Source organism: Drosophila simulans, chromosome 3R (assembly GCF_016746395.2).
Source record: "Drosophila simulans strain w501 chromosome 3R, Prin_Dsim_3.1, whole genome shotgun sequence".
In the NCBI taxonomy this organism is placed as follows: domain Eukaryota; kingdom Metazoa; phylum Arthropoda; class Insecta; order Diptera; family Drosophilidae; genus Drosophila; species Drosophila simulans.
Genome location: NC_052523.2, coordinates 21,797,816 through 21,811,459, shown reverse-complemented (window position 1 = coordinate 21,811,459; position 13,644 = coordinate 21,797,816). Strand labels below are relative to the sequence as shown.

Here is a 13,644-nt window from a genome sequence, read left to right as displayed (position 1 = left end):
CGGGCAAATAGTCCAGAGGACGGGACACTACACCCATCTACACATCCACACCCGGCATGTGCCCACATCCTTAACCAGTCTGAATATGCTCGTAATAAAAGTCACTCGAGTGACATTTTTGAGCTTGCGGCCATAAAGTAAAAGGCAAACAAAGCTCCGACTGCCGGAGTTCCTTTTCCAGTCGCTGTTTTTAATCGATTATTGTCGCGTTATTGTTTTTTATCCCCCATCTCTGCGATGGCAAACAAATCCTGTCTGAGTGTCGCATTGCAACAACAATGGGCATGCTGCAAAAAATGCAAATGCAGAAGTCCCAGCACAAAAGATTTTACATTGAACTTGTGCCGTATCATCATCTCTTCGGGGGCGGAAGTGATTTCATGGGGGGGCGAATTGAAATGTCCTCGCATGCTCCGTGACATCATATTCAATATACTCGCACATAATCCCGATAAGAGCGGTGTCTGAGATATGGTTACCTTCGTTTATCTTTCCCTGCTCCTGAGGCTTTTATTTCTACCCTACATCACGCTGTTCTCGTTGTTTTAGTCACGTTTTGCGATCGGCGATAAACCCAATGGAAAACAGCTATGTCCTGCAGCAGGTCCTTCGTCGTCGTTCCTTATTTTCAGGCAAGAAATGCACGCGCCGGATGTCGTTAAAATGGCGACCGCCACTTCCGGTGGGCGGAATTCGCGGAAATATGTGAACTTACCTGGAAAGTAAACAAGAAGAAATGTGCAAATTTTCGATTAGTATGTTTATGCCGCAGGCTTGGGAAAATATTTTTTTTTGCGGGGAAAACACAATCACGAGATTGAGATACATAGTGGTTTAAATATAAAGAGAATGTTAAATCGAATCGTGGGTTGTTAAATTTTTTGTTGTATTAAGTTCACTAGCGTTTCATAAAAGTTGGTAGCACGTGTTAAAACGATTTATTTTATTTTCAGTCCATGCGAAATGGGCTTTTAAATTCTTTTGTTATTTCCGTCCGTAATAAATGAGTATTTGTGTTATTTAACCATACTTTCAGAAATATTTTAGGCCAGTATATTGACCTATCCCAAAAAAGATTGAACTCCCGTCATCGAGTGCTAAATGGTACAAAAACTTGGTCAGTGGCACAGATTCCTCCCTTACGCCCCCCATTCCCATGTCCACTGACTACCAGAACTTTTGTTGACCCAACAGATTAGCAGCTAATGGGAGGGCACTCTTCCAGTAATTCCCGTCAACTCAGGCATTAACAATTACCTCTCGTTAAGAGAAATCATCGAAGATGAGAGTGAGAAAAAGTGTGAAGTTCTGCATATTAATAAGCCGAAAAATGAAAATGGTCAAAATAAGCGTGGTAAATGCCTGGCTTTCGTTCAGTTCAATTCAGTTCTGCATTTCAGTTCGTCGAGGAAAGATCAGATTTTGAAAATATGGGAAATGTTGGACATTTGGCAGTCGTTTTGCAGGCAGGTGACTATCTTCATCTTCATGAACTGTTGGAGTATCAGTAATGTACACGGTCAGAAAATATCAGACATTTTTTTGTCAAATAATCAAAAACTAATGGTTGTGTCACTCTTGAGAAAGTTTGTGCAAAACTATTTAAGATTCAATTAAACAGTGCTGTGAAAATGTGGAAAATCATCAAAAACACCATTTTAAATATCAATGATTTCTGGTTTTTCTTTGTGTGCCTTACTCATTTGCGGATTGGTCTAGTTGCACAGTTTCGAGACTAATGCACTTTCATTTCGTTGACACCAGTTTGTTTGTGGCTCGCTGCAGCAAAGCTGAAAGCGTCTGATTACAGGCCTGGTTCTGAGGACTATAATGTCGCTGCAGACAACAATCAATTGCAGCAGGAGGAGAAGGTGATGACTATGGCGATGGAGATGACTCTGGCGAAGACGAATCCGATCCCGAGACCCGCAGTGCAAGTAAAAGTGACAAATGAAGTGGAAAGTGCCCTCAGAATGGGAACAATGATGATGCGGATGAGAAATCGGGGCGGTGAGCGGTGGCAGACGAACTACTTTGACACACAAATGCCACTGCTGTCGTCTGGCCTAATGAGTCCCGGCCAGCTGCCAATATTGGATGAACAGCATGGGCGGCAGGAGCAGTTGGAGAGGCATTACTTGGCCCACGGGCCCAGTTCGGTTGAACAGCAATTACTCCGCCTGCAGCCGGACTACAAATTGCTGTACAGCGCCGAGCACCACACCTACTTCCACCTGCACACCCTGGTCCCGCAGGACAATGCCAACCGCCAGACAGGACCATCGAAATCCGAGAAGGCATCGCCACATCGCCGGCTATTCCAGCAGGTCGTGGGCAACACGCTGACCGCCGCCTTTGGCCTGAACGTGATGAACAAGGGGGACCAGGAACAGAACCAGCTCTTTACCAGCGAACCGGTGAATCTATACGATGCCGCCTCGTTGCGACGGTCTCGCTTCAGTCCCTTCAATCCCACCAGGTGCGTGCAGCCGGATGAAAGCTACCCGACCATTATGTGAGAGTTTTGAGAGCCATTTCGATAGCCAATTTCGGTTTTAAAAGCCCTACCGCCAATGGAAGCTTGGTTTACGTATTAGGGTTGCACTCAGGAATTATATGATTGAGATATTTGATTTAAAATTCTAACTAATATCTAATACTTTTCAGAATCCTCATTCACGGCTGGTTGGGCAATGAAAATGCCAACATGTACAACGAGCTATTGCCAGCTTACTTTGATCTGAGAAATGGCAACTACAACATCTTCACCGTGGACTGGGGACGTGGAGCCATAGCGGACTATATAACGGCCAGCTATAGGGTGAAGCCGGTGGGTCAGGTTTTGGCCAAGTTCCTGGACTTCCTGCATCAGGAGGCGGGAATGCGTTTCGAGGATCTCCAGCTCGTCGGATTCAGCATGGGCGCACATGTGGCGGGACTGGCAGGCAAACATTTGCAGACCGGTCGCCTTCGGATGATCCGAGCTTTGGATCCGGCTCTACCCTTCTTCCGGTATGCCAAGCCAAAGGAGCGGCTGACCGCCGAGGATGCCGACTATGTGGAGGTGCTGCACACCAGTGTGGGCAGCTATGGATTTGATCGACCTGTGGGTCATGCGGATTTCTATGCCAACTGGGGCAGCCAGCAACCAGGTTGCTTTTGGCATGAATGCAGCCATTGGAGGGCATTTATGCTGTTCGCCGAGAGTCTGGCAAGGGATCAGGCAACGGGCTTCTTATCCCAGAGCTGTCCAGCTGCTGAATGGCAGCAGTTGACCCGATTCCATCGCTGCCCAAAGGACACCGGAGTTATGCAGACCATGGGCGGGGATTTGGCCAACGTGTCGGCGGAGTTCTTGGCCCAAAGACAGGGTGTCTATTATTTCCAAACAAACGACCAGCCACCCTATGTTTTAGCACAAAACGCCAGCTCGAAAAGGGCGGCACACATACAAATAAATAGCGAAATGGCTGAGAGAACGTAATGAGCAAAATGCAAGTGCAGTTCGCGTTTTTATTTCTAATTAGTAAGTGCATGTGTACTATACACACTGTGTGTATTTGTGCTGTCCCATTTCTAAAAGCCGGCTGGCAAAATTAAAAAATGCTGCCATGTGTAAAATGCTTTTCATGCCAGTCGCAGGCAGTAAAAATAGCAAAAAAAAAAAAGGGAGTAAAATTTATGAAAACATCCATGCAGGAAATAGAAGGAAGAACACAAAACCGAGTGTAGTTAAGTCTGGAAAATCAACTAGAAATATGTGCGCCAAAAAAAAAAAAAAAAAAATACGAACCGAAAAATCTTTTCTGCCAGACAGCTTGGAAAATTAAAAATTGCATTCTCTAAAACTTGTATTACACGTATTTTGTAACTACCGCATATAATAAAATTTAACGAAAATATAGCAAATGTCGCGTTTTTTCACTGATGAAGCTGTATCTAAGTTAGAAGTGATAAATAAAAAAGCCTCATAGAAAAGTTGCCCAACAACCCCAAGCTAAGTAAAAATGCTTGGAAAAACAAAGAAAAACTTCTCGTGAGTCCGCCATTAATGTTTCAGCCTGCATGCTGGCATTATAAATTCAAAAACTTGGCTTAGCTGGCAAGTCAAGGCTTAAATGGCCAAGGTAACACGCTCCCACAAAATATATAGCACACTTTGGGGCATTGAGACCTTGGTTCTGGCCAAATTGTCGCACGGCTGCCGCTAATGTGATTTTTACGCATCATTTGAGTGAGCAGCAGTCCATTGGCCAAAGGGCACGAAAACGTAGAAAACTTGGCAGCTGCCGATGGATGCCATAGAAAATTACGAGAACAAATATTGGCAAAAGCAAGACAAATATGGCGCACAACATTCCCTTGGGTTGATAAAACGAATGCGAACCGCAAGAGTATTTATTTTGAACATTTTTGTAATATGTAAAGTGTATTTGAATTCATTTTCCAGGAAATTGCATATAAAATGTGTTCGCTGAAACTTCACTGACTTTCATCGACTGAGAAATGCTATGAAAATATTTAAATAAATTGTATAAAGCTGGCACAACTTCACAAATTGAAATGTATGTGAAAACTTTGATGCATTTTCCAGGAGATTTCTTTTTTAACCGCATTTTTCCGTTGTAAAAGAAGTAAACATATTTTCAAACGATTTAACTGTACTAATTCTATACTTTCTTACCACAAAATAGTTTCTAAATAATTCATTTCAATTCAGATAGCACGGATTACTTTTAACTTAGTTGAGAATCTTTGCACTGAATTTAATATTTTCCCTTCCACTGGCTGCCCAAACCGAATTAGCAATCATTCGTTTAAACTTTATCTCTTTGGCAGCAGCACTAATAATTAAATTAGCTCGAGAGTAGCCAAGATATTCACTTTGAGACTGGAGAATTCAACTTTTTTCCTTGGTTAACTGCTCTGATTATTTCCTTGAGGGCAGACAAAAGAATCGAGTGCAAAACGAATCGAATAAAACCCGCCGACTGTTGCCAGTTGTGCACTGCAAAGCAAACTGAAAATGTTCTCAGCCAAATGGAAAAACTACAAAAAAAAGACGGCAAAAAAGATGGCTAATTTGTGTCGCGTCTTCCAGCGAAGGGTTGTGAATCGGGGGGGAAGTGGTTGCATCGTGGGTGATTGGAGGTGGGGTGCCAGAGCAGGCGGAGGTTACTCTGGGAAGCCTATGAAATGTGGCCCGCACTTGAGCCAAAGAGTTGACGCACAAACTGCAGCAACACTGAGCTGAAAACCCGAACGGAAAACTGAGCTGAGCGCTCAGACAATGCATTCCTAATTCCTGCCAGAGGGTGGGAAAATTGAAGGGATTTGGGGTTGGGAGCCACGCCCACCAGTGCACAGAAAATAAAACTATAGATATAAAAACTTATTGAATATATAGTATGAATACAAGCAATGTATGATGATTATCACACACATGTTTTATCATTTAAATTATTTTCCAATTGATTTAAGATCTTTAATTTAAATTTTAAAATGTTTTCCGTGTAGTAAGAGTTTTATGCTTGTTCCTTTTTTGGACTGGCAGCACATCAAACCAAACTGAGTGCAGGTCCCCAAGAAGCAGTCATAAAGTGTCGCGTTCCGTGTTTCCGTTCCGGTTACCTCCCACTTACCTCCACCCACTTCCCCACCTGCCAGCTGGAGCTCACCCCTTAACCCGCCTTGGCTTCCGGCGCACGCACCCAAACGGACGGATAAGTTTGCCAGCTGTTTGTCTCCGGCAGAAAGCGCATACTACTTTGCCCACAAGCAGCACTGCTCTCAGTAATAAGCAGGCGGATTAGCCGGGCTATTCATCTGCTCATCTCAGGGGGGTGGGGGTAGAGCCAGGAGCTCTCGCGTCCTGGGAATCTGTCGTGTATTGGCAGCTTAGTACACAAAGCCACCGCCGGAACACTTGGGAAATCTCAAGTGTAGGCCTCTAATACGTCTGAGCCCAGTAATGCCCGCCATCCTCCAACTAAACTATTTAAATCACTTATGCTGCTTGTCAGTAAGCGATCTCTTTAAGTAAAGTTTATAAGTTTAAATACTCACAACCTCACATGCATAGCTCTTCTTCAAGTTATTAAATTGTGAACCATTTTTGCTATTGTTTTAACCCCAAGAGTTAACCTAGCAAAAACCAGCATTTGCTTTGTAACTCGCATCTGAAAAACTGCAAGTGAAACTAGGGAGAAACGTCCGGCTGAATGGGGCGCCACCAATGTTTGACAAGATTGTGGTAAAAAAAAGTGGAAAACCCCGCATCCATGTGGGTGTGAAAAGATGCCCGACAACAGCAACAGCAGGTGGCCTTGAGTGGTGGAAAGGTGGGTGGGTGGAGCTCCGTTGTCAACACACACAGTTGGTGGTCCACTCGGCTAGGTGACCAACGGAACGTTTATTTAATTGAAAGGTCAGTCGGTAGGATACAGTTGCCTAAACCGTTTTGGGGTGGAGAACCCACAACGGCGAACGGAACAAAAGGTTGATTAAGGGCGAAATGAAGAACACAATGGTAGGTGGAATAGGATTAGTTGCTGGAAAGGATTTCAATGGATGTGGAAATAGCTGAGCGCACTGAACTCAAAGGTTTCAGATATGGCCAGCAGATGACAAAATACGTAGAAATGGTGTAAGCCAGCTAATGAAAATAGCTGCACTTATAAACTGGGTCAAAAAAAAAAGGGGCTCATATCATAAATCTAAAAGCTCTAACCACTTGGCGCCCAAATTGGGCTAACTATCAAATCAAAGTAGCTGGTAACAATTACATCACTTTGCAGACAATGCCGAAGGCAGCAAGGACATTTGGATTTTCGTGGGGCCAGGACGCTGCACTTATATCCAAAACTCACTCAAGCAATTAGCTCAAAAGGTGAGGTTGAGGTCGATAGGTGGGGTGGGTTTTGGGTGTTTGTGACTCACAACGCGGCGTCGTCAACTGAAGCCCTATGAAAAAGTTTCAGTTTTTGCGCAAACAAATTGGATTATTCGATTGCGTGTTTGTACAAGCGCAGTGGAATAACGTTCACGGGGGTTGTTGGGGGAAGCCAAAGGGGCTGAGGTGCGGAAAACCAGGTGAGTTGCAGGTGGAAGGGGGCTGGGCACAAGGTGGGCTGAGGTTGGATTGTAAAGCGGCCAAGGGAACAAGTTTTTAAGGGCACCTTTGGGGTTCGGTTTCTTTTTTTTTGCACGTAGGGGTTGCAGCTCTCTTGTTTGATTTTGATTTATTTGGCATTTGTTTGCCAATTGGCAAATGTTTGCCAGTCTATAGAGAGCAGAAATGTAATCTATTATGGATGGACTTCATCTTTGCTGGCTGGAAAATCGAAATTTGTAATTGGATTTATTATTGCCAAAACTTTTGCGATCGATTTTTTTAAGGGCAATACTATTTATTTCGATAACTGATGACAGATAAATTTAATAATACATTTTATTATTAAAAATATTAGCAAAAATATCAGTTATAACTGTTAGAACAATAGTAGATATCTCTTTTTCCATACTGCATTGTTGCCCCACAAAGGGTGCCTAAAAATAAAGTCCAACCAACTGAGCGGCGCCCAAATTGAAAGTCAATATAGTGAACAGTTGGCAAACACCTCGTGCTGCCAGCAACTGAAATTTATTGTTACAAACTGGCTTAATTGCTGGCCAACTGGTGGAAGGGGCTTTTAAAATTCTGCCCAACTCTTTTCTAAGCTTTTATTGAACGTGGAACCTGGGTGAATTGTGTGTGTGTTTGTGTGTGTGTGGGATGTCTGGGCACTTTGATTGCTTGCTTTTAAAATGAATTTTATATAGTGGCTTTGGCCAGGTGTTTGACATTTGTGCAATATGTGGAGGACGGTGCTCTTATTTATTTTGCTTTTAATTTCTTGTTCGCCATTGAGCGGCCCGCAGCTGTCAGTGTGCCTGTCAGATGGTGCGTATGAGTGATTTTTAATTTAAATTTAAATCAAACAAAAGGCAAAAGGCGAAAGGCAACACGCAAGTAGCACACATCCTTGCTCTAATGAAACTCAAGGCAGCCCGCAGCTAAGAAGAACTCCAGAATCAACAAACTAGTGGCAAAATGGCGCAAAATGGGCGTCCGAGCAAAGTGTGAAGCACAAAAGTTTGGGCCACTGGATGGCTGAGGAACAACATGTGCGAGTTATGTGCAATCGATAAGCTCGAGCGGAGCGTATTTTGCTGACGGCTGACAATTAACCCCTTACGTGCCAATTGGTAGCTAAATAAATTAACCCACACATACACACAAACACAGGCGCATCGTTGCCAACAACAAAGTCAGCAAAAATCTTGGCATTTTAATTGGCCCTGCCGACGCCTTGAAGTTGGCCATAAAAAAGTTTACCAACAGTCAACTTCAAAGGCTTTAACGGAAACATAACCTTAATGCAAAGTGCCTTGAAAGTTGGGTAAACTTGAACAGTTCTGGAAAAGTAAGGTAATTAAATTGGGCCCATTGTTTACATTTTCCAGAGCACCCTTCTCATGCTTTTCCCGGTAATGAAAATTAATCAAGCATACGCCATGTGTGACATGGGTGAAGGGCTTTGAATGGTCAAGAGTAAGGAAACTTTTAAAATAGCACAATTTAAATATTTATGGTTATTAAAGAAAATGTGTTAGTACTATTACTCACAGTATTAAAAACTAATGTAATATTATACAAGAGGATTGCCTACCGAACGAAAACTTCTGATCTCCCAATAAAAGTATATAAATCGCTGCAGAAAAACCCACACAAAAGTCGGAAAAGTTACTTTACTTGCCATTAAGCTTGACAGTCAATTCAAGACACTCTCACCCTCACATGTGCCAGACGTGCTCGGCTCTTTTCCTTTTGTGTTAAGCAAAGATCCTGGCTATCAGCCCACTGGATTTTCCGCCCATCGCCTGACACAATACGGATTGAACGATTCTACATTATAATTCATTGAGCGAGCAACGCGATTTTTGGCATTCCTCAACTGAGCTACAATTCCCCGGAAAGTTGAGTAAAGTGATGTAAAAATGGAGGGAATGGCGGGAACCCCCATCACTTTTAACAATGACATTCGTTGACCCCACAATGCCCCCCCCCCCCATTTCCACCTGCCCCTCTCTGAGAGCAAACATTGTGCAAAATGTGCATATGCCAGAGGGCTGCTGTGAGTTTTCCCGGGCTCCACAAACTTTCCCCACCGCAATTTTTGTCGTTTGTTGGCATTTTACTTCCCCAGTCTCACTCACTGGCTTTCTCTGTCACTTTTTTATTTACTCTGATTTTTATACATGAGTTTGTATTTCATTTCGTGTCATACGCATACTACTACGGTAACGAACAAAGCACTTGGGGAAAAAATTAAGCAATTTAAAGCGGCAACGCTTTTCTTTATTGCTTGCAAAAAACATATGCGCGAAGTAAGCAAATAAACCCATCGATTTACACTAATTGTTTGATTGTTTTCACCATGAAATGGTAGTTTAATTGCTGGCACTTTAATCGTTGAAATATTTTAAATGCTCGATGCGTTTTTTGGTCTTTCTTTCAGCTGATAAAATAAAGCTAGTAAAACTAGAAAATCTATATTTTCAGCTGATAATTTAAGTAGAATTCATTAAAGCGACACATTTAAACATTAGAATTGTAATGGCCACTCGAATTTTAAACAAAGTTGAGCCCAACTTCAATGCTTCCACTTTCCCCGGGGAGTTTGGCTAAACTTTTGTTTCGGTTTTTATTTTGTATGCCAATTATAAAGGACGCCCGAGCTGCCAAAGGCGAGAGTCAAGTTAAAGCGGGGTTTGGGATTTTTGGAAGCCACTCGGCGAAAGTTTGATTAAATTTGTATTTGAATTTTTGCTCGTAAAGGTTTGCTTTTAAAGTTTGCGCCACAGCCCACATAATGAATCGATAATGAATTTAATCCGTGTGGGTGAAAGGATACATTATGGCAGTGAGTCAATCACAATGCAAGGATAATATGATCAGGGCTTAAAGCCGCTGTGGCGGACCCTTTTCTTTCTACTATTATTAAATTATATATGGGCATAATTAAGCGTAAGTCCCACGGCTTACCCGGCATATAGAGAAGTGGCGTTCATCTCCGATACTGACCTGCAAAAGACAAAGAGCAGAGCGGGAAAGAAAACGTGATTATAGTACGGTCAATTATAAGTTTTCAGTTCATCGAGGGTCTAGTACGGGTAAAAGCTAAAGATAATGACGAAAAAACAGCAACACGAGCAACAACTTCAACTACGTTTAACTAGGAAATTAAGTTGTCTGTTTATTTATTTATTTTTTTTTCTCTTTGCGAGTGAAAGCGAGTCCTGCAACAACAGCTTACGGGCTAAAGTCAATTTTTGCCGTAAATTGCATTTCCCTTCGAGGGTTAGACGATATCCCCGGGCCAAAGAGACAGGAGTGAGTGGAAAATCTGCACAGCTGATAGGTAAAGCGCAACAAAAGTGCGAAGCAAAAAGGACGAGTATAAAATGTAAAAGCGGAAGTTTAAGTTCTTCTTCCTTTTCAGCGACGGATAAAAGTTGATCAACATCAAGGGTCAGACGGCTGCCTGGCTGGTGTCCATCAAAAAACTCGGAGCGAAAGCTGCATAAAACCATATGAAATGCCAAGTTGAAGTGGTAGTTTTCACGGAAATATATCAATCAGTCAAGTCAACAAATGGGGGCAATTCATCAACAGGATGTGAATCGAATAATAAACATTACTTTGCTCAAATATTTATCAAGAGAAACTTTACCGAACTAGCAAATGAATAATCACAACTTTCAATTGTGCCACTGGGTATAAACTTTATGATAGGTACTTGGTAATTAGATAAATTAATTAGTCATACTCTAATTACTCGAATCAGATATCAAACTTTATACTTAAAGCTTTTCTCGTCGCCCAGATTTCCACGGCTAAGAGGTCACTAGTTTATCCTCATATAAGGCTTTGAAATTGTGTTTGTGATAATCTCTGCACTCTGCTGGCCCTTTCCTTTTCTGCAAATCACTATCACACTTTGACACAAGTTTCATTAGAGAACATATTGATCCTGGGAAAGCAGAAGTTATCCTTCGGCCCGACGAGATGAACAAGAAGCTGAGGGGGCCAAGTGACGAGATGCACGTGCCAAAAGTCTCAAGTTTAGCTGTTGCTGTGGCTACTCACAAAAAATTCGCCCAAGGCGCTTGCAGGAAAAAAGGGCGGGCGGAAAATGGGCGAGGTGGTATGTGGAAAATTGAGGAAAAGCCGAGTGGGATGAGCAAAAAGATGACGACAGCTTGGGCTTGTCATGGTAAACGCGATGCGAGCGTTTGCTTGGCCTTTGGCAAAGTTTCTTATTGCATGCATGTGGTGCAGAAAAAACGGGAAAATGGGGAAAACTGGGTGGTGGCGAGAAATAGTGTTGCATATTTATGTGTGCACCGACCAACGGACTGTTTGAAGGCTTTTGTAATTAAAAAAAGCAAAATCTTCACCCCAACCAAGCACCTGCCTGTTTACAGTGGACATACAATAAGCTGAACTGCAAGTTGTCAATATTTTTTTCATAACTGGATCAGTCGATTATAGCTAGAGGTTAAATCATTATCAATGATTTAAACTAACTAAAATATTTATTTTATATGCATTTCAGTTTCTTAAATTCATACTCAAAACCTAGCTGGACTCTACTGTAAATCTTTTGCCTTTTATGTGGATGAGTTTCCATTTTGCAGTGGCGCTGGAAGGGGGCGGTGGGCGTGGGCTGAAGGATGGAAGAGTCGCAACGCTTAAGGATACTTGTGCAAGATTTATGATGTGTTAGTTTTTTTCGAGTGGAGTTCCTCGCCCAACATGCATATGCATATGCTCAAGCATGCAATTTCTGTTTTCCACTGTTTCACCCTCGGTTTTTTAGCCCCCACTCACTCTCACGCTTTCCTCGCATTTGGCAAATGGCGCTCAATTTTTTAATGAGCGCGCCGGAAATGTGGAAAATGTCTGCGTGCCTGTGTGGGTAAGTATGTGAGTGTGTGTGTGTGTGTTCGGTTGTAAGCGTACGGGTGTCACTTTGATTTATGAACATCGGCCTGGCATCCGACAGATTTTGTCATTTTCAGCTGTCGCTCTTTGTGGTGGAAAGTGCGCTTTTAGCCGGGCGCAAAAGAAAATTATTTTTAATGGTCACATGAAGGCGTGAAGTGTCCTCCAACTCGTCCTGCCATTTTGGATATTGATACGTAAGCCCTTCGCCGCAGCACTTAAATTGTATTTACGCACATGCGTCCATTAATCAAACAATTTATCAAAACATGTCATTTGACGGCGCTCCGAGGAGTGTAATAATGTGCGAATACTCCTACTATTATCGCTCAACCTAACCGGAAGGAACCGACTTGTGGGCTCAGATTGCTGCCATCGTGTTGGGGCTGTCAATCATGATGACGACAAGGATCGTTTATTGTCCTACTCCCCAAGGCCAATTATCGGTAGTCAGGGAAAAATGTGTAATCATATACATTGCAAAAAGAAAGAGCTTTCAATTCAAATATTATTATTGTACAGGATGAATATATCCTTAAAGACTCTCAGCCATTTTTGCACATATAAGCAGCTGCACAACCGATGGGGCTAGAGCTTACCAGGATTCACCCAAGTCGGAAGGAGGTTAATAACAAGGCGTTCGCACACGCAGGATGGGAAATGTGGAGAGATCCTTAGTGGGGCCACTCTTGTGTGCTCTCGCTTACAGCAGGATAATGCAAAGTTTGTGATAATGTTTGAACAAAAAGAGCACGCAAACAAGTCGAACGAAGGACTAGTCGCATAAAAGGATATGGCAGTGTAAGCAGGCATTTAACCTCTCACGAGTAGAGCCATCCATCAAAAGATTGGCTTTCACTCTATTGATAGTGCGGCAAATATTTAAAGTGCACGTAAGTGTGTCAATTAGCTTAAGGGGCAATGGATCAAATGACTCACTAGCCTCACTGTTTGCTGTATTAACTTGAAATATATTTAATATGGCAGAGCATTTATTGCTTCAATCAAGATTTTTTAATTACATTTACAACCGTAACTTATTTAACTTTAATTTGTAATGCCAAGCTGTGTTTTTTCTTGTCTTCACCCACGCATTTTTATGACATCTTCAGAACTGAGAACTTTTCGCTTTTAACCTAAACTTTGGCTTCATTTTCCTAAGAGTATTTGTGGAATGTTGCCAGTCTCTTCTCATTTCCCGCTTTCCTGGCTGCTTTTCAGTAAACCTTTTCCCGTCAGCTCCGCCGGATGATGCTTCGCATTTTCCTATTTTCCATCTCTCAGCATCCGTTTTGCATAGCGGGGGAAATTTAAAGCGCACTTCTTGGGTCTGCTCAAGAGTTTTCCTACATTTTGGCAATTCTTGTATCGCATTTGGCATGGCTGAGTGGGTGTGCGTGCTCCTTACTTATGCATGTGTGTCAAAGCCATGCAAAAAAATGAGTAAAAAGTTGCGATGGCATACTTTTGGGATCGCACTCAGACACACTCCTTTTAAATCAGGATTCATTCGTTTTTACGGTCTCTCAGGTTTTTTTTTTTTGGCTCCCTGCTTCTTGTGCCAGCACGCCTGCTTCACATAATTGAATTTTTAT

General features: G+C 42.5%; 2 protein-coding genes across 8 annotated transcripts in view; one reads left to right on the top strand and one right to left on the bottom strand.

Moving 5' to 3' along the window:
- Positions 1-13,644, bottom strand: part of LOC6729631 (poly(U)-binding-splicing factor PUF60-B) — an 88,307-nt gene that overhangs the window by 19,978 nt on the left and 54,685 nt on the right. For 5 of the 7 annotated variants that reach the window (XM_016177528.3, XM_016177526.3, XM_039295322.2 and 2 more), the window contains one exon: positions 10,088-10,126. The exons of the other annotated variants lie outside the window; for them this stretch is intronic. In XM_016177528.3, the coding sequence (XP_016036270.1) occupies positions 10,088-10,126 (39 nt within the window). The remainder of the gene's footprint in view (positions 1-10,087; positions 10,127-13,644) is intronic. 7 annotated transcript variants of the gene reach the window in all.
- LOC6729632 lies at positions 1,003-3,960 on the top strand. Its single transcript, XM_002104904.4, has 3 exons — positions 1,003-1,470; positions 1,765-2,479; positions 2,668-3,960. The coding sequence occupies exons 1-3, from the start codon at positions 1,359-1,361 to the stop codon at positions 3,482-3,484; spliced, it is 1,644 nt and encodes a 547-aa protein (XP_002104940.3). The 5' UTR covers positions 1,003-1,358; the 3' UTR covers positions 3,485-3,960.